This window comes from Camelus bactrianus, chromosome 23, assembly GCF_048773025.1.
Source record: "Camelus bactrianus isolate YW-2024 breed Bactrian camel chromosome 23, ASM4877302v1, whole genome shotgun sequence".
Lineage (NCBI taxonomy): Eukaryota > Metazoa > Chordata > Mammalia > Artiodactyla > Camelidae > Camelus > Camelus bactrianus.
The window spans coordinates 19,183,530-19,208,027 of NC_133561.1; the positions used below are offsets into that span (position 1 = coordinate 19,183,530).

Below are 24,498 nucleotides of genomic sequence, written 5' to 3' on the forward strand. Positions count from 1 at the left end.
AGACATTTTATGAAATATATTTATTTTCCTAAGTTAAAAAATTTAATGAGAAGATTGACATTGTTTTACATTTTCACAAATCTCTTTGTTGTTTTTGTTTTGTCTGGGGGGCAATAATTAGGTTTATTTATTAATTTATTTAAAAAAAATTTTTAATGAAAGGACTGGGGATTGAACCCACAGTCTTGTGCATGTTAAGCCTGTGCTCTACCACTGAGCAACACTCCCCCACGTTTTCACAAATCTCTTTAATGCCTGGCTTATGTTGTTTTGGTTATGTGTATTATGTGTTTCAGTTGAACATATGAAGAAAATCCAGACTCATACAGACATACAGTTGGTAAATGGAGGACTATATTAATAGCCTTTTCAGATAATTGTGGACATTCTCCTCTGATACTATCCTAAAAATTTGTTAATTTTAAGAAACAGGTGGTTTATTAAAGGTTCATTGAAATGAGCAATCTGAAATTATATTAATTAATGTTTAGTATCCTATTGTACTAAACTCCATTAGGCTACCTTACACTTTGAATGGATATTATATTACAATATTTTATAACATAATGCATTGATTGTTTAGGAAATATTGGTTAACTGAGTTATATGTGTCTTCCAGATGTTGATATATTCCATTATACAGTATCCAAAAATCACATTTATTAATATCACCACTAATCTTATCAGAAAAGTCCTTAAGGGTTGGGAAACTTTCAGGCTCATGGTGGCAGAATCAAGTTTTTCCAAAATTTGAGACTTCAACTGAAAGCTCAAATTTGATCATTGGTAAACCAACGCTGTCAGGTGTTCTCCTTTAAGTGGCAAGCTCTTGCATTCATTTCTGAGAAAATGTCTGAAAAATGCTCAAGTCTGAATAACCATGACTGTTCTGTCAGGTATCCTTTCAAGTAAAAATGGATTCCACAGGGGGAGAAAGGCCAGTAGCTTGCAACTCAGACAACTGCATAAGTGCTTTCCCCGAGACAACCATTGCATGCCACTAAAGCACCTCGCAGTTCAACACCCATTTCTTGATTTAATAAAATTAATCACTTTTATTGCTTCACCATGAACATCCTTAAGTGGAAATGCACTTTTTAAAAAACTCCAAACATGTGATGCTAAAGACTCTAGTGACTAGAACAGTTCAGTGCCACTGCCTTGATTCATGCAAACATGCTGGCAGTTTCATCAATGGTTACCTTTGCACCATCAGCGCAAATGTCCACACCTGGAAAAAAAATGCAAATGACGTCTCAATATTACATAGAAATAATTTTGAACTCATGGGCCCAATGAAAGAATCTTGGGACTCAAATTGTCCACAGAATACTTTGAGAATTGCTGTAACAGGTAATCTAAAACTAACTAAATCAAGTTAGTAGGAACACAGGAATGATATGACATAGAAATAGACACTAATGAGCCTCTGGAAGCATGAAATGCCCACTGTGTTTCCAGTGGTGGACCGTGTCTTTCCTATCAAGTCTTGTTAAATGACTTAACTCTTTATGTGCATGTATAACTTTGATTTAAAAAACTAATAAAAAGACAATGTAAAAAATTAAACATCATAAGTAACTTAAGCTGTCTTCCAAAACGTAATTTACTGCTTCGAATACGCAAAGGATTAGAATACCCTCTTCAGTGGTTTAAAAATAGTTATGTACAATGAGCTTGAAACATCACTTTATTTTTTTAATTGAAGTATAGTTGATTTACAGTGCTGTATTAGCTTCAGCATAACAAAGTGATTCAGATATGTATATATATAATATATATACTATATATGTAATGTATTTAATATATAATATATGTCATATACTACACATATAATACCAGTCAGAACTGCTATCATTAAAAAGTCTACAAATAATAAATGCTGTAGAAAGTGTGGAGAAAAGGGAACCCTCCCAAACTGTTGATGGGAATGTTAATTGGTGCAGCTACTATGGAAAGCATAATATGGAGGTTCCTTAACTGAAAATAGACTTACCATATGATCCAGCAATCCCACTCCTGGGCATGCATCTGGAGAAAACGCTAATTCAAAAAGATACATGCATCCCAATCATTATAGCAGCACTATGTACAATAGCCAAGACATGGAAGCAACCTAAATGTCCATCAACAGATGAATGGATAAAGAAGATGTGGTAGACAATGGCATATTACTCAGACACAAAGAAGAATGAAATAATGCCATTTGCAGCCACATGGATGGATCTAGAGATTATTATACTAAGTGAAGTAAATCAGACAGAGAAAGAAAAATATCATATGATATCACTTATATGTGGAATCTTTAAAAACGATACAAATGAATGTATTTACAAAACAGAAATAGGCTCACAGACATAGAAGACAAACTTATGGTTACCAAAGGGAAAGAGGGGTAGGAATAAATAAGAAGTTTGGGATTAACATATACACACTACTGTATATAAAACAGGTAAATAACAAGGATTTATGTATAGCACAGGGAACTATATTCAATATTTTGTAATAACCTATAGTGGAAAAGAATCTGAAAAAGAATATATTTTATATATATATACACATACATATGTATGTATATCTGAATCACTGTGCTGTACGCCTGAAACTAACACATTGCCAGTCAACTATACTTCCATAAAAAGAAAAAGATGAGTTTTTTTGAAAGTGGACAGTGTGAACTCTTGAATTAAGCACTAGATGTAACAGAAACTGAACTTTCCTCATGTGAGAGGGAATTCCTTAGAATAAGCTTTTTTGCTGACTGCAAGTCTCACTCAAGAGGGTCACTGCCTCTCTTCCCCAGAGCTCACTGTTTCAGAGCCACTTACAGGGACAGACATACGGGGATGGGAGCACACTACACACCCCATGGTGGCTGTTCTGTGGGCAGGTCCAAGATTCAGAAGCAACCCATCGATTGGCTATCTCCCCTCCTAGAATAAAAACAAACTTAGAGCAACATTCCTGATAGAAATACAATTCTGGACAAATGGCATTAAGAGGTCAGATTCCTAACAGTGAAGGCAGGGATATGTGAGGAGGGTTGGTAAACCCACCCGCAAGAAGAACTGCTTAGGTGCATCCTTGCACAATAACTTAGACTTACTCCTCTCTAGGGAAGGTGGGAGACAGATGTGGAAGGAACGAGGTACCTACTCAGATATGCTCCTGTTTATGGTGAAAATACATTGGACCAGATTAATTAACACAGTCATTATCTTGGCAGTTTCCAAACACAGCGATAAATGCTAACGGCATCATGTGTGCAAGGCAAGAGAAAAAAGGGCAAATCTGGGCAAATAAGGACTGTGACAGTTATGTAACTGGGCATTTAAAGTAGCCGGTTTTTCTTCAGTAATTAAAAGTGCATGATTCTAATAGTCACTCTGGTCTCATTTTCCCAGGAAAAATATTTTCAATCTGAGCTACTTTATATACTTGTATGCTCCTTCAGAAAGTATCAATCCAGAAAGTTATAATGTAAATCTTCTCAGAAAGTGGTTTTCTCATACTATAGTAAAAACACTAACATGTTCATATCATGGGACTTTCTTCTGGAAGATTAATTCTCACCAAATACTAAACAGGAACGTCACATGCCAGGACATCACAGTCACAATAGTTCCCACGTCACACCTCCAGTCTCATATTGATGAGTGCAGAAGAATCACTAGAAAGCCGGTATCAGATCTGCTGCTTAGTCTGAAGGGGAAGGCACTTAAAAGGAACCAGAGGACCTTTTAACTCAAGGTTTCAAAATGGCCTATCCAAGTCTCAAGAATCTAAGCACATGTTAGACCAAAGCTGGTAGCTACAGCCTGGGACCCTTAACACTTCCTATATGAAAGTTGGTGAAGTGGGTGAGGAAGAAAAGTGAGACTTGGACTTGGTGTCTGATGCCTCCCCCTTCGCCTGCCTGCTCAGGGCCACACCAACCCCTATTTGCACCCGGGGAGGGGGCAGGGCAGCCCTGGAAGCAGGGCATACAACGGAAGCAGAAAGATCATTTTAAAGGTGGAATCCAGAGCTAGACAGGGTAATATACCTCCACTTCCTCCAATAACACAACATTTACTATTTATCTCTGGATTACTGCTCAAATGAACAGTGCATCTAATTCATAGCTGTGTAAATAACCAATATTAAGATGCATTTTTCCAGAGAGCCGGATGGAATTTCTATCTGGCTTTCGCCCTGTTTTCCCACAGTGTCTGTGCTTCTGCCCTGGCACTGACCCCAGTCTGACCCACATCAGAGAGCTGTGCTCAGGGACTAAGCCGTACTCATCTTTGCTTTCCAGCCCCTGACACCTGGCATATTGTGACTGTCTCAAAACCCTTCATGAAAGAAAATCCTGTCTTGAATCCAATTCTTCAGCTGAACTGTCTTTCCCCTCCCAACACCAGGGAGTGACAAAACGATTAGTGACATCTGTCATAGATGAAGCTGATGGAGTTACTCATCATTTATCTTATCAATGGATAGTGTTAAAAAAGAGGCTGTTTCAAGGAGGAAACAATGCTAAGACAGGCTGTGAAGCCAGTTAGTGGGATCCCGGTGACCCTTGCAGTGTTGATGGACACCAAGATCAGGGTTGGGAAGGGGGAGGGTGAGATTCTTCTGCATTGTGGGTGGTCAGGGTCTAGTTCTCATCCATAGCTGTGACCCAGCTGGGCACTGGGAGCCCCCTAAGCCGACTGCCCAGTAGTCAGGGTCCTAGCACCTGCCCACCATCAAGTCCACGGGATTCACTCAGTGCCACTGTAAGAACACTGCTGGCAGCTCCCCCTCCATCCCCCCACCACACACACACACACACACACACACACACACACTAGTGCAAATTTGAACAGCCCATCATCCTTCGCTGACTCCTTACACCAAGACACACTGATAACAGGCAAAGCCCTATGTCAACTGTCTAAAGCACTGTGCTTTGTATCCTCGGGAACGAGTATGGTGCCTGGTTCAAAAAATGTTTGCTGAGTGGATGAATACATGGATGACCAAACACAGTGTGGCTATCACATAGTGACACAACTTTTTCTGTCCAGGAACTGACAAGACAGAAGGGACAGTGGAGAAGCCACTGAACGAGAGCCAGAAAACCTGGGTTCTGGAAGAACCAGCTTCTCCCACTTCTCTTACCCTGCTAGCCTCATCTGTACCCACCTCCCAGATACCATGTAGCCTCGCCTCGAGCCCTCCAGACTCACACTCACATCTGCCTCTGAACCAGAGGGCCCCACAGAGGTCCTAATGCCACGTGTTCAAACCTGAACTCTTTCCCTCAGCCTCCCCTCTTCAGTCTTCCTTGAACTAGTTAACAGCTCACCCTTGTGTGGCACCCAACCCAGAAACCCAGGTCTCCTCCTCGACTGTCCTCTGCTTAGTCCCACAACCCACCAATCCTCAAGGTTCTGGGGGTTTACCTTAAATACTGGAGAAATCGGCCTTCCCTCACCCAAGCCCTCTGCTTGTCTTCCTCCAGGACTCATCACCTCCCAAATCGGTGGCCTGCCCACTTCCCTCCCTCGCCCTGGTGGCAGTGGCATTGCTTCCCTACTATCCAACAAGTCGTATCTACCGATGGTTCCCCCTGCCTGACTGCCAGGGCCCTGTATGCAGCGCATACTTTGCCTTCCTAATGATGACAAGCAGGGGTGTAGATTCAGGGTGCTGTGATGTCACAGTACTCGAGAGAGTTTAAATGCTAGGTTGTAATAGGTATTACATGTTTACAATACATTTGCATTCAGTGGATGATGTTTAAATAGATACCATGCTAGGAACGTATCTACCTTATAAAACATTTAATGAATAGTTACCGTAATTAATACATTTACACCAATTAACCCCACACGGGGTTCATTTTCCTTTTATTTTTTGATTCATTTTCCACTGAGCCTATTACTTAGTTGGACTTTAGCAGCTACTTTGAAGAGGTTGAAAGGTTTGTGATGTTTAAACATGTGACTTCCTTTTTAATTACTCCATTTAAGTTCCCATTGCCTTTCCTGCCAGATATTTTCTATAAATTGCTAACAAATGATAGAATTGACTGATTTCATTGCAAGTCCTTTTATTTCTTTTGCCCACCCATTCTCAGAGATGCAGATAAACTGTGATAAATTCAAAATATAAGGGTAGAATGAGGGGAGACATGAATACTTACAACCTAAATAATTAAATCTTAGGACTCTCAAGAAGTGATTGTGTAATTTAAAATAAAAAAGGAAGAAAGAGAAAGAGAGAAGGGACACGTGGGAGAGGTGAGGAGAATGAAGACTGGGGACTAGTAACTGTATAAGAACAATCGTCAAGTTAGACTTAATACTAAAGTCAGATGAAACCAGAACTCCCTCATCACGTTCACTATTAACATAAAACTTACATTATTATGAACTTGCAGAAATGCTGTCTACCAAACTTCTTAATTCCAACAAATGATTAAGTACATGTTGAACAAAACATTCGTGAACTACGTTTTTCCGGAATCCAGGAATGTGGGCTTCCTCTGTGTAGGTGGCATCCATTCACATGAACTTGCACCTCAGTTTCCTCGTCTTTAAAATGAGAATAACGGCCTTCTAATTTCAGAGGACAGTGATGAGCTTAATGAGTGAGCACACACAAGGCTGCAAGCACAGTGGCTGGCAGGTGGGGAGGACTCAGAAAGCATGAGCTGCAATTACTCTTCTTATTACTACGAAATTAAATCACTGATACACACACACAGCTCCCAAGTTGAGAGACACTGAACTTGGTAACTTGGGAGAGAAACCAAACCAGATAAGGATGAGCCCCCGATAGGGAAGGGTGGAACGTTAAAAGCTCAGAGTTGTCTGCCCCCAAAGCTGACAAAGCCAGAGCAGAAGGGGACTCCAGTTTTCCTCTTTGTAAATGGTCCTGACCTAACTGGGAGAAGAGGGCCTGGAATAAAGATGGGTGGGTCTCCGCTCTCTGCTGCCTCCACAGTCTTCCCAAAGAGAAGGCCGTTTCCACAGCTGAAACACTTTCTGCACATTTGAGCCGTAAGCCTCACAATGGGGAATAAACCAGAGTTTCACCTCCTCAGTAGCAAGTGGATTTGCAGCCCTTTTTCCAGTTAACACTTTTAAACGACATTTGTTAGAGGCCAGCACCTTCAGCTCCCCATTTTTTCCACAAAACACCAGCCACCACCATGCAGCTTTCTACTCATTACTGCAGACAAGAACTTTCATTTCTCTGCTATCTGTCCCTCCCTTACCTCCTAAGGGACTCAACGACGTGCTTGCTGCTTCTAAACAGTCAGTTTCATAAACTACGACTAAACATTGGATTTCCAAACAGCTCGTCCAGAGCGAGTGGGCCACTTAACCTAACACAGTAGTTGCTCCTTCAAAAAAAAAAAAATGTTTTCCATCTAAATCTAAAGATGCTTCCTAGGGAGACAAAAAACTGTTGTCTTCAACAAAAACCCCACTACACCATTTTAGCTGAGGTGAGTTGTGAATGAATCTTGAAGCCACAGAGTGGGCCCTGCGAGAGAGTCATGTTCAAGACAGTCGTCATGTCGTGGCTGCTACAGCTTGAGCTCCGATACGAGGGATGCCCCAGGCTTCTGAATTCATCGGTCTGGCCACTGTTTTTCCCAGCTTTGTGTGTTGTTCCAGACACGCATCCCTCCCCTTTAGATGTGTTGTCAGGCTGCAAGAAGGCAGAGTCATGCTCTACAAGCAGTCTATGCAGGTCGACTTTGTAGCATTTCTCAGTGTGGGATCTCACTGTGCAAGTGTGTGTGTGTAAAATTTCACTAAAATCTCATGCTTAGAACTGAAAAAAATATATTTTAGATGAATAAACATAATCCTTAAAACAATCTTAAGAGACAGATACTGTAAAAGATGATATTGCTATTTTGTGTGGCAAAATGTCACTCAGCTAACACGCAGGTGAGCCAGACCTCACATGCCGTTCTGGGCACTCTGTCCACTAAGCCAAAACCAAGTTCCTCGCTGGACGTCTCAGCCACCAGGGTCCTTTCTAAGGAATGTGTGTTAGGACACCGAGTTTAAACATGTATTACTCTGTTAAATTAAGACCGCACTGTTGAGAAGGAAAGGTCCCTGCTTCCCTTTATGGGTCTCAGAAAATTCACATAGTTCACGACGAGACTCTCAGCATCAGCCCGGCTCAGTCTGTCTCCTAGATGAGCTAAGTCACGTCTCACTAGATGGCAGCACTGCTTCCAGAGTCTTTTTTGTTTGTTTTTAACCCATCTTTGTCTCTCGCTTTGCCCCCATTGGCCTCCCCTCCTCCCAGCAAGAAGATGTGACTCGGAGCGTGTATTCCAATACTGTTGTGCAGAGTGATGGGGCCTGAAAGTGGACTTGGGAGTCCCAAAGACTCAGAATCGCCCAAAAGAAATGTTAGCAGAGCGCACTGTGGGGGATCCTTCCCAGGAAGGGGAATTTGGACCAATCTCAGGACTGGCCCCTTCCACTCAGGAGGGGGTGGGGGCAGGGGCAAGTGCACAGGAAAGTGAATCCCAGCTCTGGCATGCCCTAGCTGCCATGACCTTGGGCGAGACACTTGACATTTCTGGGCCTCTGTGTGTCATCTATAATTCACAAGGGCAGCCTTCCCAGCTCGCCTTCGTTGGGGTCTCTGTCTCTGAGGTCTGTTTGCTTTAACAAAAAAGGAGCCTGTCATGAACAGGCCAATGGAGTCAACCTTCCCACTTGATCCTGCTGTGAGGATATCGCTCCTCACAGCCTGAACCACAGGGACCTAGGGAAACTAGCCTTGCTAAGGTGATGGAAACTGTCAGACTGGCTCTGATTAGTTATGTAATTGGAAGACTCCTGGTCCAGCCTTGACTACAGACGTGGCTGCTGCTCTGTTTGCTTTTCATGTGGCACCTTTGCCACCCCCAGTATCCTCCTCTCTCCCAGGCACTCAGATAAGATACTAAAGGGATATGTTAACTCTTTGAGGCCATTGGTGCAGCAGGAATGCACTAAATGGTCTCCAGAGTCCTACAGATAGTGACTAATATGATTCCTAAACATCTAAACTACTCCCTGGGAGTAACTTGGGCGTATGAAATACATGACTTATTAACTAATCTTCACAAATATGTCCATAAGATAGAGGCATGCTAATTCGTCATGCTAAGGACTGTTAGCGTAGTAAAATCTCAATTTAAAATTAATTAGGTGTATTCCTGGATGGGGTAGGTGAGGGGCAGACTTCAATTTCCAACGTATTGAAGATTCAAAATTATGTAATAATTTTAAAAGAAAGAATTAGGAGTTTATAAATAAAGATATAAGTGAATAATAAGAAAGCAAGTGTATTACAATTACATTTTGCCAAAAGTGTATACATAAGGAAAGCAAGAATGAGTAACCCGAGGACCCTGTTTCAAAGTGTTCATTCAACAAGAGCCATGGACCAGGACTGAATAATCTGATATTTCAAATTAACTCCAATATAATAACATTTTTACTCTTATGGATTATTTTAAATGCCACCCCTCTACTATTCTGTAGAATTTTAAATGATTCAGGTTTATACACTGCCACCCTTCCTGCTTGAAAAAGGCCTCAAAAATGGAGAAAAATGGGCCTTTCAATATTTGAGTGATTTATTCACTACTGGTGGGATGAGACCATCCTGTTTAGAACATGACCTTCTCCCATCAGCTGTGGAGCACAGAGATGGCTTCTGGTGATGTGTAGAGGTGGCTGGCATTGCCTGAGTTGCTAGGTAACATTTATTTCACGAGCTGGATATCATTTTTATGGTTTGGGTCTAGCCTTTTCATCTACCACTGGTTCTTATATTGGAAAAGAGGGTCCTGATTCCATTCAGTCTTGAGTCTAGGGACTCTGAGTTGACTGAGAGAAGATGGCCCTCAAGTTTCATGTCACTTCACCGAGGGTCACCATGGGTCAGACACGCTGACTACTCAACGTACATCATCTCCTCCAATCTCCAGAACAGCTCTGCAACTTCCCACTTTGCAGAGAAGAAAATACAGTCACAGAACAGCTAAGATGCCGACTAGAGGTCACACAGTAAGCAAGGAAGCTGGACTTTTATTTCTGGTGCGTGAGCAGCAAATCCAGCACAACCCAACATCGAGTCCCTCATTGTCTGAGACTTGGATAAAATCATGGATAAGTATCAGTCTCAGACTTTCTCAAAAAAAAGAATGGTCACTTTGTCATTTAAAAAAAACAGTAGCGTTGTCACCTCCTTAGCCAGCTCACTGGGGACAGTAGGTGTCCCTTAGTTCTTTCTCTCAACTCTATAAAGAAAGTGAGTATTCTGCCTGAGGAAACCAGAACTGAGGAGGGGATGGCCCAGATGGGTGAGGATGTGAGAAACTGCCTAAAACAAAGATAACTGTGGGAAAGAGCCTGCATCCAGGGAACCTTCTGTCTGTGGTGACTTCACCTCCCTCCACCCCCCATGCAGCCATCGTCAGCTCTGCCCCTCACTCCAGCCTGGCCAGGGGGCTGGAGGAAGGGGCTAAGTCAGCTCGCCTCTGCTTGAGAGAAAGTAGCCACACTCCCACCCCCCACACAAGGGAGGGAGGGAGACTCAGAAACACTGTTTTAAGCAGCACAACACCTTACTATTTCTAGCGTCTTTCTGGGGCCTAGAAACATTTCTTAAGAAGGAAAAAAGAAACAGACCATTCCACCAATTTCACTCAAACTATCAGCTTGGTCAGTAGAAAAGGAACAAGGAACCCTTCTGGCACTGGTCAGATTAGTCCTCAGTGTCAGCGGACTTACCACCGGGAAGGGGTCCGGGAAGCGCTGCTTACATGTAATAACCTATGGGTGTGAAAGCACGGTTGAATTTAAAGGTATTATAGAAATTCAGAAAAGGAGGTGGTTGTTATTCCACAAAAAAAAAAAACTCATGTGTGATTTTATTTTCTTCCATTTCATCTGACTCTTGAGGTAGTCTCCATCTGGATGAGGGTGTGTATAGATATAACATTCTCTTCACTATCTTTACTTTGCCCTTTTCATCTTTTCCCCTTCTCTTAATTTTTCTTCATCCAAAGAACAGAACAGGAATGCACCACTGCTGACCAGCTGTGAACATCTGCATCTACCCCCTTCTTCAGGAGTGGTTCAGCTTGGAAGGAGCACAGGTGGGCTTCCCTCGATGCTACCTTCACCTTTCACACCCATCTATCTATCTGTTGTCTACCTAGTACCTATCTCTCCATAGTGAGATGCAGAGGGCCCCCCAGATTCATGTCCACTTGGAACCTCAGAAGGTGACCTTATTTGAACATGGGGTCCTTGCAGATGTAATTAGTTACGAATTGAGATGAGATCATACTGGATTAGAGTGGGCCCTAAATTCAGTGACTGGTGTCCTTGTAGTAAGAGGAAAGGACACAGAGAGACACACAGAGGAGAAGACATGTGAAGGCAGAGGTGGAGGATGCAGTGATGCAGCCACAAGCCAAAGAACGCCTGCCGGGAGAGACAAGGAAGCAGTCTTCCCTAGAGCCTTCCGCAAGAGCATGGCCCTGCTGACACCTTGATTTTGGACTTCTAGCCTCCAAAACTATAAGAAAATAACTTTTCGTTGTTTTAAGCCACTTAGTTTGTGATAATTTGTTATCACAGATCTAGGAAACAAATATACTACCTATCAATCAATCATCTGTCTATCCATTCATCTATCTGTCTTCATTGTTCCCTTCCCCATACTTACCCCACTGCCACTGCCAGATAAATTGTTCTTTAAAGCTGTGGTTTGGAGGTTGGGGGGAAGGTATAGGTCAGTGGTAGAGCACATGCTTAGCATGCACAAGGTCCTGGGTTCAATCCCCAGTACCTCCATTAAAAATAATAATAATAATTAAAAAATAAAAGTTGTGGTTCTTTGCCCTGGCAGTTCAAACCAAGGCCTAGTCCCACCCCAGACACCCTGATTTAATTGCTCTGGGGTGTGGCTTAGGCACTGGTATTCTTCCTTAAAGCTCCCAAGCGATTTGAGTGTGCAGCTGAGGTTGAGAATTTCTGTTGTCAAGCAAGGAAATCTTTCTGTTCTCCTGCTCCAAAATCTCCAATGGCTGTCTTCTGCTCGCCAAATTTAAAAAAATGGTAGCAATTAACATATTCTGCTCTACAGTTTTCAAGGTGCTTTCAAATTCATGCAAACCCCCAAAATACTGGATGATGTAAGGAGTAACACTGGGGCAGTTGTGTAAAACCGCCTTCTATCAGATCCACAGACCCTACAGAGGAGATGAGCTTCCTTCTACAGATATTCCAGCCAAGTCTCTCCACACCCCCCTCCCCCGGCTTGGAATGTTTTCTGCAGTTTCGACAGTATGAGGGACTTACATAATGGTAATTGCTAGCTACCGATGGAGAGTGTACCGATGGCTGCGGTGTGCTTGTTATTATGATGCTGTAACAATAGGGAAATCTGAGACAATTGAAAACCAACCGCGCAGTATGAGTAACCCCTCATTCTGTGGAGGCAACCAAATGAAATAATCTGACTTGCTAATGCACTGTCTGATCCACAGGGTAATGCAGTTTGTAGTGTAGGCTGAAACGCCCGTGTGCTTGGCCACGCTGCAGATTTCCACAGCAGCTCCTCGATCTGTACACCTCATTAGCTTCTCCTACCAAGCTTTTCAGCTACCAAATGCTTATCAGGTGTATAGTTTCCTATTGCTGCTGAAGCAAATTACTGCAAGGCTAGCAGCATAAAAAAGCACACATGTATTCCCTATTCTGTAAAGTTTGGGAGGTCAGACATCTAAAATGGGCTTGCAGGGCTGGCTCTTTCTGGAGGCTCTAGGGGAGAATCCAACTCCTCGATTTTTCCAGCTTTTTGAGGCTGCCTTCACTCCTTGGCTTGTGGCCCCTTCCTCCATCTTCAATGCCAGCAGGGTTGCATCATCTCTCCTCCGACCTGTCTCCCTTCTATAAGGACCACTGGGATTACACTGGACTCCCCCAGATCATACTGGATGACCTCCCTATCTTAATATCCTTAAGTCTATCATATCTGCAAAATCCCTTTTACTACATAAGGCAGCATATGCATAAGTTTGGGGACCAGGACATGAACATCTTTTGGAGGGCCCTTATTCCACCTACCACCGGGTAAATGACCAGATAAAAAAATATTTCTGAAATTTCCTGATGATGTTTAGTGTTCCCTTCAGACCATGGCCCTGCCCATATATATAAGAGGTGATGACCCTATTGGAATTTCACCCTGAACACCATATCTTTGAGAAATGCTCTGTCCATGACTGAGTATACAGATTCCTTTTCTCGTGTTCAAGGTTTGGCAACATGCATAAACATAAATAATACTCCTTTGGCCATCTATAAACAGGAGAAAACAAAAACCCATGACGTTGAAAGATCTTTTCAATGTCATAATTTGTCAAATTGTGACATCTTATGCTATTGCCCTGGCTGGACAGAAGCAGTAGCAAGTGGGCAGGAAGTGGGGGCGAGGGCTGGCCCAAGAAGGGCACTCTGCATATTCCAGGCACAGGTGGTCAAGCTCTGGAGGGCTGCAAAGGATGTGAGTGGGAATCCGCCACTCCTGACCCACTGCAAACACCTGCCCTGTTCCTCTGTGACAAGAGGCTCAGTGAGGTGTGCACCTCAAGCCCCAGGCAGCAGCAGTTCTATACACATGCTTCTGGGTTCCACGGATCACAGTCAATGCCTCTGAGCACTGGAACACTAGTAAGCCCCAGAGTCCACCTTCCTCTCCCAAGGGCATTTGGAAGTCCTCCATAAATAGGTCGGCACCAAGTCCTCCCAAGGCTTCTGACCTCTAAAGAGCACAGGTTAGGTACTGCCGAGGTCCAGTGGCTTACTCAGCCAACCTTGAGCTGTTTCCAGGTTGGTGCTACTACTGCCTCCCTCCTGCCCACATCTTAAAATACAAAGTCCAATAATGCCTTTTCCTACTAGGCACAATTAACTTCTAAAGATAGAATTGAGACAATCCCACACTGACTTCTGCCAGAGTTCAGTCTAGAATGATCTCTGACATTGATTCCAACAGATGTTTTTGAGAAAGCAGGATAATCTTTATCAAACATGTTTTTCCATAGCAGCACTATTTACAATAGCCAAGGCACGGAAACAACCTAGATGTCCATCAACAGATGACCGGATAAAGAAGTTGTGGTATATTTATACAACGGAATACTATTCAACCATAAAAACTGACAACATAATGCCATTTGCAGCAACATGGATGATCCTGGAGAATGTCATTCTAAGTGAAGTAAGCCAGAAAGAGAAAGAAAAATACCACATGACATCACTTACATGTGGAATCTAAGAAAAAAAAGATTAATGAACTCCTTTACAAAACAGAAACAGACTCACAGACATAGAAAACAAACTTACGGTTTACCAGGGAGGCAAGGGGGTAGGAAGGGATAAATTGGGAGTTTGAGATTTGCAGATACTAACTAATATATATAAAATAAATAAACAACAAGTTTATACTGTATAGCACAGGGAACCATATTCAATATCTTGTAGTAACCTATGGTAAAGAGGAATATGAGAACAAATTATGTATGTTCCTATGTGACTGAAGTATTGTGCTGTACACCAGAAATTGACACAACATTGTAAACTGACTGTACTTCAATAAAAGAAATTTTTAAAAACACATTTTCCCTCAAATCAAGGAATGTGCATTGAATACTTCCATCACATTAAGGGTTCATTATGGATCTGTTTCTTATGTATTAATCTGACATCTTGAACTTTCTTGGAAAGCTTAATTTATCAAGGTCCTATAAAATAAAGTTCTTCTACCCTTTCAAATGCTCCTGTATTGAGTGTGACATCAAAATGCCACTTGGACTCCTTTCATTGTATCAATGACTATCATTAAGAGACTTCAGGTTGAAGATTACCTTGGAGCCAATTAACTGGTGGTTTCCACCCAAAACCTTGAGGTCTGAATAAGTCTTTATGGCCTGGAGTTTTTTTTCCTAAATGTAAGGCCAGACTCTAGTGTTTCTTTGAGATTGGAGCTTTCCCGAATGAGCAACCACTTTTTTACACGTTAGTTGCTCTGAGAGACATGAGAATAAAATGAATCTACGTTCTCAATGAGCAAAAGACATCAATCTGAGAATCAGGAAACTCTGCACAAAAGAAACTTCAAATTGTTCAGCCTTGGGTTTCTCCTCTAGCAAATGAGGGAAATGAAATAGACAGCAGATATTGGTATCCCTGCCTTAGAGTTTATAAAATAGGTTCACACTTTTTTCTTAATTGTTCTCCATATAATCTTGCAAGATAGGGATTTCATTGGTAAGAAAATGGACTAAAATGTTAAGCTACTAAACTGAGGTCCAGCAGTTGAGTCACGGATGTGAACTGAGTGGGACAATCTCCAAATCTCCCACCATGACGCAAAAGGCAGTTACAAGGGGGAGGCACAGCTCAGTGGTACAGCGTGTGCTTAGCATGCACGAGGTCCTGGGTTCAAGCCCCAGCACCTCCAATAAAAATAAATAAACCTAATTACTTCCACCCAAAAAACAAAAACAAACAAAAAAGGCAATTATCTTTCTACAGAAGTGGATTCTAACACCAACATTCTGTGATTATGAGTGCTACAAGTGAAGTCCTTCCTACATATATTCACTATAATGAATGTAAGTCAGACAAAAGCAGTTGCCAGTCAAAAACAGGTAATTAATCTGTGGTGAACGACAAGAAACTCATGCAGACGCGTCTTCTCAAAGTCAAAACTTATGTGACCCAGTTGAAAGTTCTAGAGCCTTTTCGGCTTTCCATGGATATGTACTGATTTTGTTAAATGCCTGCCAGTCAATAGAAGAAAGCCTTTCTTTGAAAGAGTCCAACTTATCAACTTCTGTGAAATCAATTTGCTATGATACTTAATGAAAAATTATCTTTGCAGTTGGCTCGACATGTTTTATATAATCTTAAGGTGTCTCCTAAATGACTATTTTTCTTACCTTTCTGGATAGATTCATATTTATCTGTGCTGTTTATAGTTCTCACTCTTTCTGGAGGTGAGAATCAAGAAGGATAAAGCCAAAGAGGGTCAAGAAATCTTCCTACTGCAGCCTTTGAAGATTGCTGCACAGTGGTGTGGCAAACAGGGCACTTGGGAGGACATGAGGGACTCGTCTAGCACCCGTACCAAGGTTTTACCCTGCTCACTGTTGGAAAGCCAGTCCTCATTCTTGTCATCCTTCCTGCCCTTAAATGGCAGAGGGCAGTGTCCACCACTCCCTTGTTCTACAGGTTCCAGGGTTGACAGTGTGGAGCAGCACCCTCGGCAGCAACCCAGTCTAGTTGCTTCTCTGCCCAGGGAAGAGCTCTGGCATGAAGCCAGAGGGCCATCTGCTCTGTGGGGAGGGAAGTGGGAGTAAGGGTGAGCAGGAAAGTGAGGTCAGCTTTCAAAGCAGTCAGCCATCTCTGCCGAGCTGGCTAGACTGTGAACTGCAGCATATTTACTGCAGGGAGATGTCAGTAACAGGAGCCACTCAGTCTAGCCAGACCCAGAGCCCCCACCCCAGGGCATCAGGATGGCACAGTCATGACACGGGGACACTGGTTCACAGCCAGGCACCAAATCTCTTTATCCCAGAGAGATTTCCTCTGATCCCTTTAACTATTGCTCAGGGGAAATGCATGAATTAGTCTATTCTGAGATGGAAAGAAGCAATCAAATTTACCCAGGACCATCTCTAGTTGGTAGCTTGCGTGAATCACCTTTGTATCTGGTTTTGGCCACATCAACCCACCCTTGCCCCCATAGGCTGGACTGTGAGCCCTTCTGCATGCTCTCAAAGCAGCCTGGGCATCTGTCTACCCCTGCTCTCACTTTCCTGGCCTATGATGCACGGTTCCCCTGCCTCCTTCCCTAAGGACCACACGGCAGGAGCCTACCTTTCTAGGCCATGGCAAGAGCCCCACCCAACACATAGCCTAATGCCTGGCACTTGGTTAGAGCTTAATAAACATTTGTGACTGTATAGGAAATTCTTCTTCATCTGAGGTGAGGTAGGGGGGAGGAGGAGAAGAAAAAATTACTGCATCAATTTTAAATTTTTTAAATGCACCAAAAATCCCTAATCTCCCTTTAAAGCAGCATCTTCAGCTTTTCCCTGCTTGCACAAACTTTCCCCACACTTTGAGTATTTTATATGAAAGCAGCAGTTCCAAGTTCTTCTGTCCTCACTCATCAGCGCAGTGCAGCAGCTGAATCTCTTAACTAGCACCTGACACGTGTTACAAGTGCTCTGGGGCCCTGGAAGCTGAAATGTGAGTTGTCTGTGTAATGAGAGTATGTGGCTAACACAACCCTGGATGTGTTGAAAATACGACCTGGCTAGAAGGATGTGCACCAGAGCATTTTATGTATAGGAGCAAAAACCTAAACTCTATTAACTGATGCTTGTTTATAGGAATTAGGACACACTCATATAATGGACAGTACTTATATAATGGAATGTAAGGCTCCCAACAAAGATCATATTTTAGAAAAATATCTAATGGCATGAGAAAATGTACCTAGTATATTAAGTGAAAAGCAGATCAGAGAATTGAACATAATCACAATTTTAGAAGCTGCAGATGTATAAAATACTGGGAGGAAATACACCCAAATGTTACGTAGTCTATTTCTGGTTGATGTTGATTTTTAAAGTCTTATTTAATCTTTTTTATATTTTTAATTCTATGTTACAACAGACATGTATTACTTTTTGTAATTTTTAAAATTACAAACATATAAAGCATATTATTCTACATAGCTATTCCGTTCCTGCCCTAGATGGTTATGGTCAAGCATCAGACTATGAAGCCCCACCCAGGGTGCCACTCGTTCCTCATTTTATTTATATCCACAACCCAGGAAATTCTGTCCAAGAGTAAAGTGGAAGCCAGGCCCCCATGGGTCAAAATTGGAGGCCTTTTCTTTGGTGTATCATGTCTGAAAAGAAACTGTATCCGGAAAATATGCTGACAGGAGACTGCTCTGGGGTAAGCTAGGAAAGCTGGAGGCAGCTGTGGCAGGGAACACATCCCCATGGGCAGGGGAGAGCCAGTGCTGGTCTGCGTGGCCACAGGTAACTACTTCATTTCTCTCGGTATCGTGTTCCCCACGCGTAACAGGAAGCTCTAACATCCGCCCTGCTGATCTCACAGGCCTACTGGGGGTTAAGTAAAATGCTGTGTGCTCTGTGTTTTGTAAACTACAAAGCACCCAGTAAATGAAAAGTGTGGTAGCCCAAGAATGCTAACTTCTTCAGATAATGATCCGTGCTCTCCACTTTCTTTCAAGATATCAAGGGAAACCATCTATATTCCCTTTTACACTCTAGAAAAGTCACCAGGAATTTTATCAGCCACATTAAATTCATTTAATGTTTCTTTGTACCTTTGCCCCATGTAACAAAAACTACACTACGTGTTCATTCAACTTGTTCCTTTTTTCTCCTGGGCACATGGACAGATTGGCTTTCCCAGCCTTCCCTGAGGGACGGTGAGACCAGGAGACCGGATTCTTGCTCCTTCCACCCGGGCCCCCCTGGATCCCTGTGGGATCCTCCACCCTCTGTCTCTTCCTTCATTTCCTGGCTAGTTGTACCATATTTGGTGGAAGACTCTGAGGCCACTGGGAAGTGGTGACATGCTAGCTGGAGGAGCTTGAGTACCTATGTCATAATGGAAAGCCACCTACCAAACACCCGACACAACCTGACACAAGGGACACAAGGGAGAAATAACTTGGAACCACTTGTTGCACCAATTATCTACCCTGATCAATACACTCTATAATCATGGTCACCTCTCCACTCCTCTGAAACGGTCATTGCTTTCTGCTGCTTCCCACATGGTGACGCAGGGGACTTAGAGAACACGTATGGTAAACCCAACCCTCATCCAACAGAAAACTCATTCAAGAAAAACTGAGACTATTTTTTGAGATTCCTTGGCAGATTTAAGATCTGCTCTCTTTTTTCCATAGGGAAACTTGAGATTATATGCTAATTTAAATAACTGAAAAGAGAAAATAAGAAAAGGGGAACATACGTTTGGGAACCTAACCCCACAGTATTTAAGGTGAGTGGCAAATAGAAAACAGTTACAGTCCATCAAGGTGGGAGAGGTTAGGATGGGAGTCTACCTCTCTTTCAGACAGTACAGACAATGGAAGCAGAGGCCACACGGAAACATTAGGCTGAGTTGGGGAGTTCCCAGGACAAAGCAGAGAAAGGAAGTGTTGCCCACTTTTCTGCTTTGACTGTAGCCAACCCTGCTCTTCCTTGCTCAGAGGATCCTTACCTGGTAGGGGTACAGGGTGACCCCGTTGGTTCTCGACAGGGACCAGGTTCCATCCAGGTATTGGTGAGCGTGGATGGCCACTGAGTTGAGGATGTTCCCGTTGCTGGGACTGGTGGCCATCTGGAGGCTGACCTTGGCCTGGTGGGTCGGAGACCCACTCTTCTTCTCCGCCCCATTGCTGACCCCGAGGCTGTTGGGTTTGCTGCTATGCTTATTGGTGACGAAGGCTGTGTAGTTGGAGGAGGCATAGGAGGCAGGCACAAAAGCCCAATCTCTGGGATGCTGGAGCGCCCCCACATGCCGGGACCCCACCAGAGCGGGGATATTGGAGAGAGGTGGGGGCGAGCCAGGTGAGCCGTCGAAGTGCTCGCTACTGGCCGCCTGTTCCAGGGTCAGCACCATCTGAATGGCCTCCTGCTTCAGCTGGTTCAGGTGTGTGGCACAAATGTCACAGCGGTTGTCCCTGTCATTCCATGCCTTCCGGATGGTGTTGGGGACCTGGAGCTTGTCATGAATCACAGCCGAGAAAGCAGGGTCCTGGAGAACACAAGCCAAAAAAAAAAAAAGAGCCTATAAATCAAGGCTGGTAAGTGTAACTCAGATGTCTGTTTTAGGAGTTAAGCCCTAGATGTATCCAAAGAATCTGACTGACTGACACCCAACAGAAATGAGCAGCCAGCCTGGCAGCAGAGCTCCAGCTGACAAACACATTTGACAAATGTAAAGATCTTTATAGTGGAGACTAAGGAATTAAAAAAAATATTTCTAAGCATGCTCTTCACCAGGCCAGTTAAATAAGAGCATTCCAGATTCTTCTCCTGGTGTCCACTAAAGAATTATAGCTGCACCTGGATGCTCCCAGGGTTTCAGCACACTGACACAAACGATTGTCCAGGCCTGGCTGGGCTGATCACTCTGGACCGATGCACTGTGGCCCCCTGTGAACCATGGGAAGCTGGTAGCAGATGGAGAGACTAGCTGTGACCCAGAACAGAGATTCTATTCTAAGCGAATCTTGGCCTCATTAGCACTGTGTGCTAAGTGCCATTGGAAGAAAACCAAACTAAACAGATTCTGGACCAGAAATCCAGCTTCTCCAGCAGCCCAGCAAACCCCTACAGATTCACGCTGTTTATCATTGGCCCCATGGCAGGCTGGCCATGCCTGCACCCATGTATCTGATATTCTGGTCCATTAGAAGAAAAATATCTTCTTGATAAACAGTCCAAGATACTTTTCCCCACAAACTTCACCTAAAACTATTAAAAACTCTTTAGCTCAGAAACCCTTATCTAAAAGAAATCAGAAAATGAACTTAATGAGGATGATTTCTTTTATTTGCTTTGCTTTAATTTTTACAGGAAAGCAGGACTGCACAGAGAAGTGAGCATTAGGTATATTAATTGAGCATCAAAATATCTGGGTTCTAGTTCCAGTTCTGTCTACTGCCATACTGCCCTAAACGCACCCAATCTCGTCTAGTTCCAGTTCTGCTACTAATTAGCTGTGTGACCTTGGACAACTTACATAGCCTTGCTGAACCTTTTCTTATGTCACCCCAGGCCATGGCCTATCTTTGCTGTAAGGTCCTTCCAACCCCATGACTCTATCTGCAGGGAAATAGAGGCAGGAGAGTATGGTATTTATACATGTGGGCAGAGCCAATATGCCATTTTGGGGGCCTAGTTGAACAGGTTGAACAACTGTTATAAGGAATTGATGAGATTTAGCTCAAGGCTTATTTTCCTCGGGACATTAGAAGAAAATCTTCCCTTCTGAAATTTGCTGTCGTTCTTATGGGGTGGAAACCCCATAGGGGCTGAATCAGGTGTGATGAGCTGTGGGTGAGGGAGGCGATGTGGGGCAGCCGGGGTGGCAGGAAGATGAGCAGGGGGAGGGTCACTCTTAATTCCGATCCATCTTGATTACAGGCTCCAGCATTTTGTTTTCCCTGTTTAACTACCCTGAACAGCTCCTCAGCATGCACTGATTAATTGATTAATAAATCAAGAGGCCTCTTCACACAGCAGCGGCAAGGAGTGGCTCAGGAGGTAGAAACTCAAAACAGTCATAGAAAATGATGGGAAACAATAGGAGGTCAAGGTTGATCAAGTCTGGCTGACGAAGTGATGCAAACCATCCGAGACCTGCATCCTTCTTAATGACATCTTAATGGCATCCCCCTCAGTGACAACTGCTTTGTCCAGAGTCCCTGACCAAAACTCAGCACATATGAGACAAAAAATGGCCCCATGGGCCACTCTGGAGCAGATGACCACGTCAGTTCGCAGATAAGGAAACTGAGCTGTAAGAGGGTTAAAAGCTTGGCAGACACCCAGACTTCTCGGCCACTAGTCCACAGTTTTTCATTTCAAGAGCCAAAGAACCATATTCATCAATGGACTCATCATGTTGCACAGACACATAAGGTTTTCACCACATTCATCTATGAAACATTCACTTATTTAAAAGGAAATATCTGGGCCCTTATATGTGCCAAGATATAGGTTCTTGCTTTTTCACATAATACTAACATAATGAGAATTTTCCCTTATCAATAAATGTCATTTGAAAAGTGTGACTTTTTTCACGACCACATGGTATTTTATCCTTTACCTATTTCATCATTCCTTTTGTAATTCCCATGCCTACTACACAATTAAGGACAGTGTAAGAAATCAGAGACAGGCATTCAAAAGCAATCTGCAACCTGCAGCTTATGCTTTCAAGGCACTGAACTATCTGGTTTCAAGAGACCTCAAATTGCTTACTTAGAACATTTTTGTTACAATCACCTGCAAGACGCATCACAGTAAAAAGGCAGATGTAAGACCAGTCCCATTCATGCAACACAGTATTTTTAGATCCTGGTAGAAACTGGATTTGACTCTGACATCTGCATACGGAGCAGAAAAAATACATCCACTCCCCCCAAAACAGCAAGAGCCTGGTGCTGAGGACTCCTTTTCTCTTGTTGGTTTTTACTACTTTCCCTTGAAGCAGCACCTTCCTCACTCAGCCTATTTGCTGCTCAACTTCCAACATGTAAGAAATAACGCACGTGGGTCTCCAACGTGCCAGGCAAATGATTGCTGTGCTCTCTGAGTTCACACTTCAGGGAATCCTCTTGGCTCCTGGACCGCCAAACACCACGTCCCCTTGCTGCCACTTCTAGTCCAGGACTCTCAACACACACTCAGATGCGTGGAGCCCAGCGCTCCCCTCCCAGTTCCTGAGGCATTGACAAAACACCGAGAGCTCTACAGCTGAGCCTACCACCGGGATGGCCACCGACAGCCAGGAAGTGGCCGAGCCCAGAGCCCACTGTCGTCTCACCCGGAGGAAAGAGGAGATCGATGCTTTCAATGAGCGTGCAATCGCTGACGGATGTCAAAGAGGTGTTCCCTGAAATAAGCCACCCTTGAACTGGAACCGTATGTGAGTTCGTATCATCAAAAGGCCTCCACAAGTCAAAAGATACATCTTATGGAAACTAAAAATCCCTTTCAAGTGCTTGTCCACACAGCTATAAATATTTCAGTGCAACTCAGAAACTTCAAAGAGGAATGGTCAGCAGACACAGCTTTCTAGAAGTGCCGGAATAAAGGGAATACTGCTTCCAGGGAGAGCAGTAATAAACAGGAAGAAGAGAGAAAAGGAGGCATCAGACTCACGGATGGTCCACAAATACTGAGCTTTCCTGATATGGTCACAGAAAGGACGGCAGGGGCCCCAGGAGATGGATGAGGGGTGTGCCCTTCGGCTCAGCGGGCACCAAAAGAAATGTGGTCCCAGAGAAGGCATGAATTAGGCATGCAGTCTGGCATGCTACGTAGTGTGTGGGGTTCAAGACATTCCTGTCCTCTAGGCCCGATTCACCCTGTGACCTCAGGAAACAGTCAGACGGGAACAGTGGGAATCCACACATGGCTAAACCTCCACTTTTGCAGTCCTAATTTTTATTTCAGCACATATGAAAATGGGCTCAGGGTGCTCTGGCAACATTTTCATCCTAAACTTTTCAATTTAAGGGTTCTGTGCTCAAAACATTCTCATCTTTCAAAAATAATACAAAATCATGTTTACTCCATATTTGCCGTGAAGAGGAATTCAAGAAAACACTTAGGAAATGGATTAAGGTCCTTAGAAGGAAGGTTAGGGAGAAATGAAGTGAATGTTCAGACACGTAAATCTGCCCACTTAATGACTGCTACAAAAGGACAAAGGAGACTCCAGAAAATGGTTTTCCAATCCCTTCACAACTCTTCTATTTCTTCTAGAGGAATTTCAGGAAAACGGGTATCCTGCCACATCCCCTCGGGATCTCTCAGGGTCTAATGGCTCTCTTAAATTGATTCACATGTCTTCTGGCACATGATCTAAGAGATTATGACTGATTCTCTCTTCCTCAGACAATGGCATCTAAGCCTTTCTCCTGAACTCTGAGCCTCATGGCCCCCTGGAAAACAGCACCCAGATAAACTGACAATCCTAAATTAATTTTATTTTCCCTTAACCCTCTTCTTATTCCAGTAGTCACTATGGAAATAAACAGTATTACTATCCACTCAGATGCCCAGGCTAGAAATCTGGAATCTTCCTTGTCTCCTCCTTTCCCTCCAATCCAATCACCAAGTGTGGCAGATGGTACTTCCTAAAAGCTCCTGAACTGTCCCTCCTCTCATGCCCACTCACATTGTCCTGGTCTCCCTGATTCTAGTCTTGAACTCAAACACCCCCAACCCCACCAAAAAAAAAAAAAAAAAAAAAAAAAAGAATTTAACTAAAATGCAAATTGGATCACGTCACTATCCTGCTTTTCTATCCCTCCATGCTAGGAGCTTATTGTCAGTGGTTTTTAGCTGTCAAATTATTTTCCTGTTACGCTGTCCACTCCTTACGAGGAAATAATTCTTCCCATCTTTAATTCCCCCAAGTCTAGAATAGTGTCTACTTCATAGTAAGGGCTCAAAAAATATTTGTGAAATAAATAAGTGGAAAGAATTCAACCAAGGCTAAAACACTCAATAACAAAGTTGGTCTTGGTCCGTCATTTATTTTGTCTAAGTGAGCTAGTCGCCTATTACCCAACTGTCATGAAATAAATTCCTTCAAATCTAAGGTTAATATAGTTTCCAAC

General features: G+C 43.2%; 1 protein-coding gene across 1 annotated transcript in view; it reads right to left on the reverse strand.

The window, feature by feature from the left end:
- The window catches only part of KIF26B (kinesin family member 26B), a 428,220-nt gene that overhangs the window by 252,541 nt on the left and 151,181 nt on the right, over window positions 1-24,498 (reverse strand). Inside the window, exon 3 of the mRNA XM_074351720.1 lies at window positions 19,359-19,895. Within this exon, the coding sequence (XP_074207821.1) occupies window positions 19,359-19,895 (537 nt within the window). The remainder of the gene's footprint in view (window positions 1-19,358; window positions 19,896-24,498) is intronic.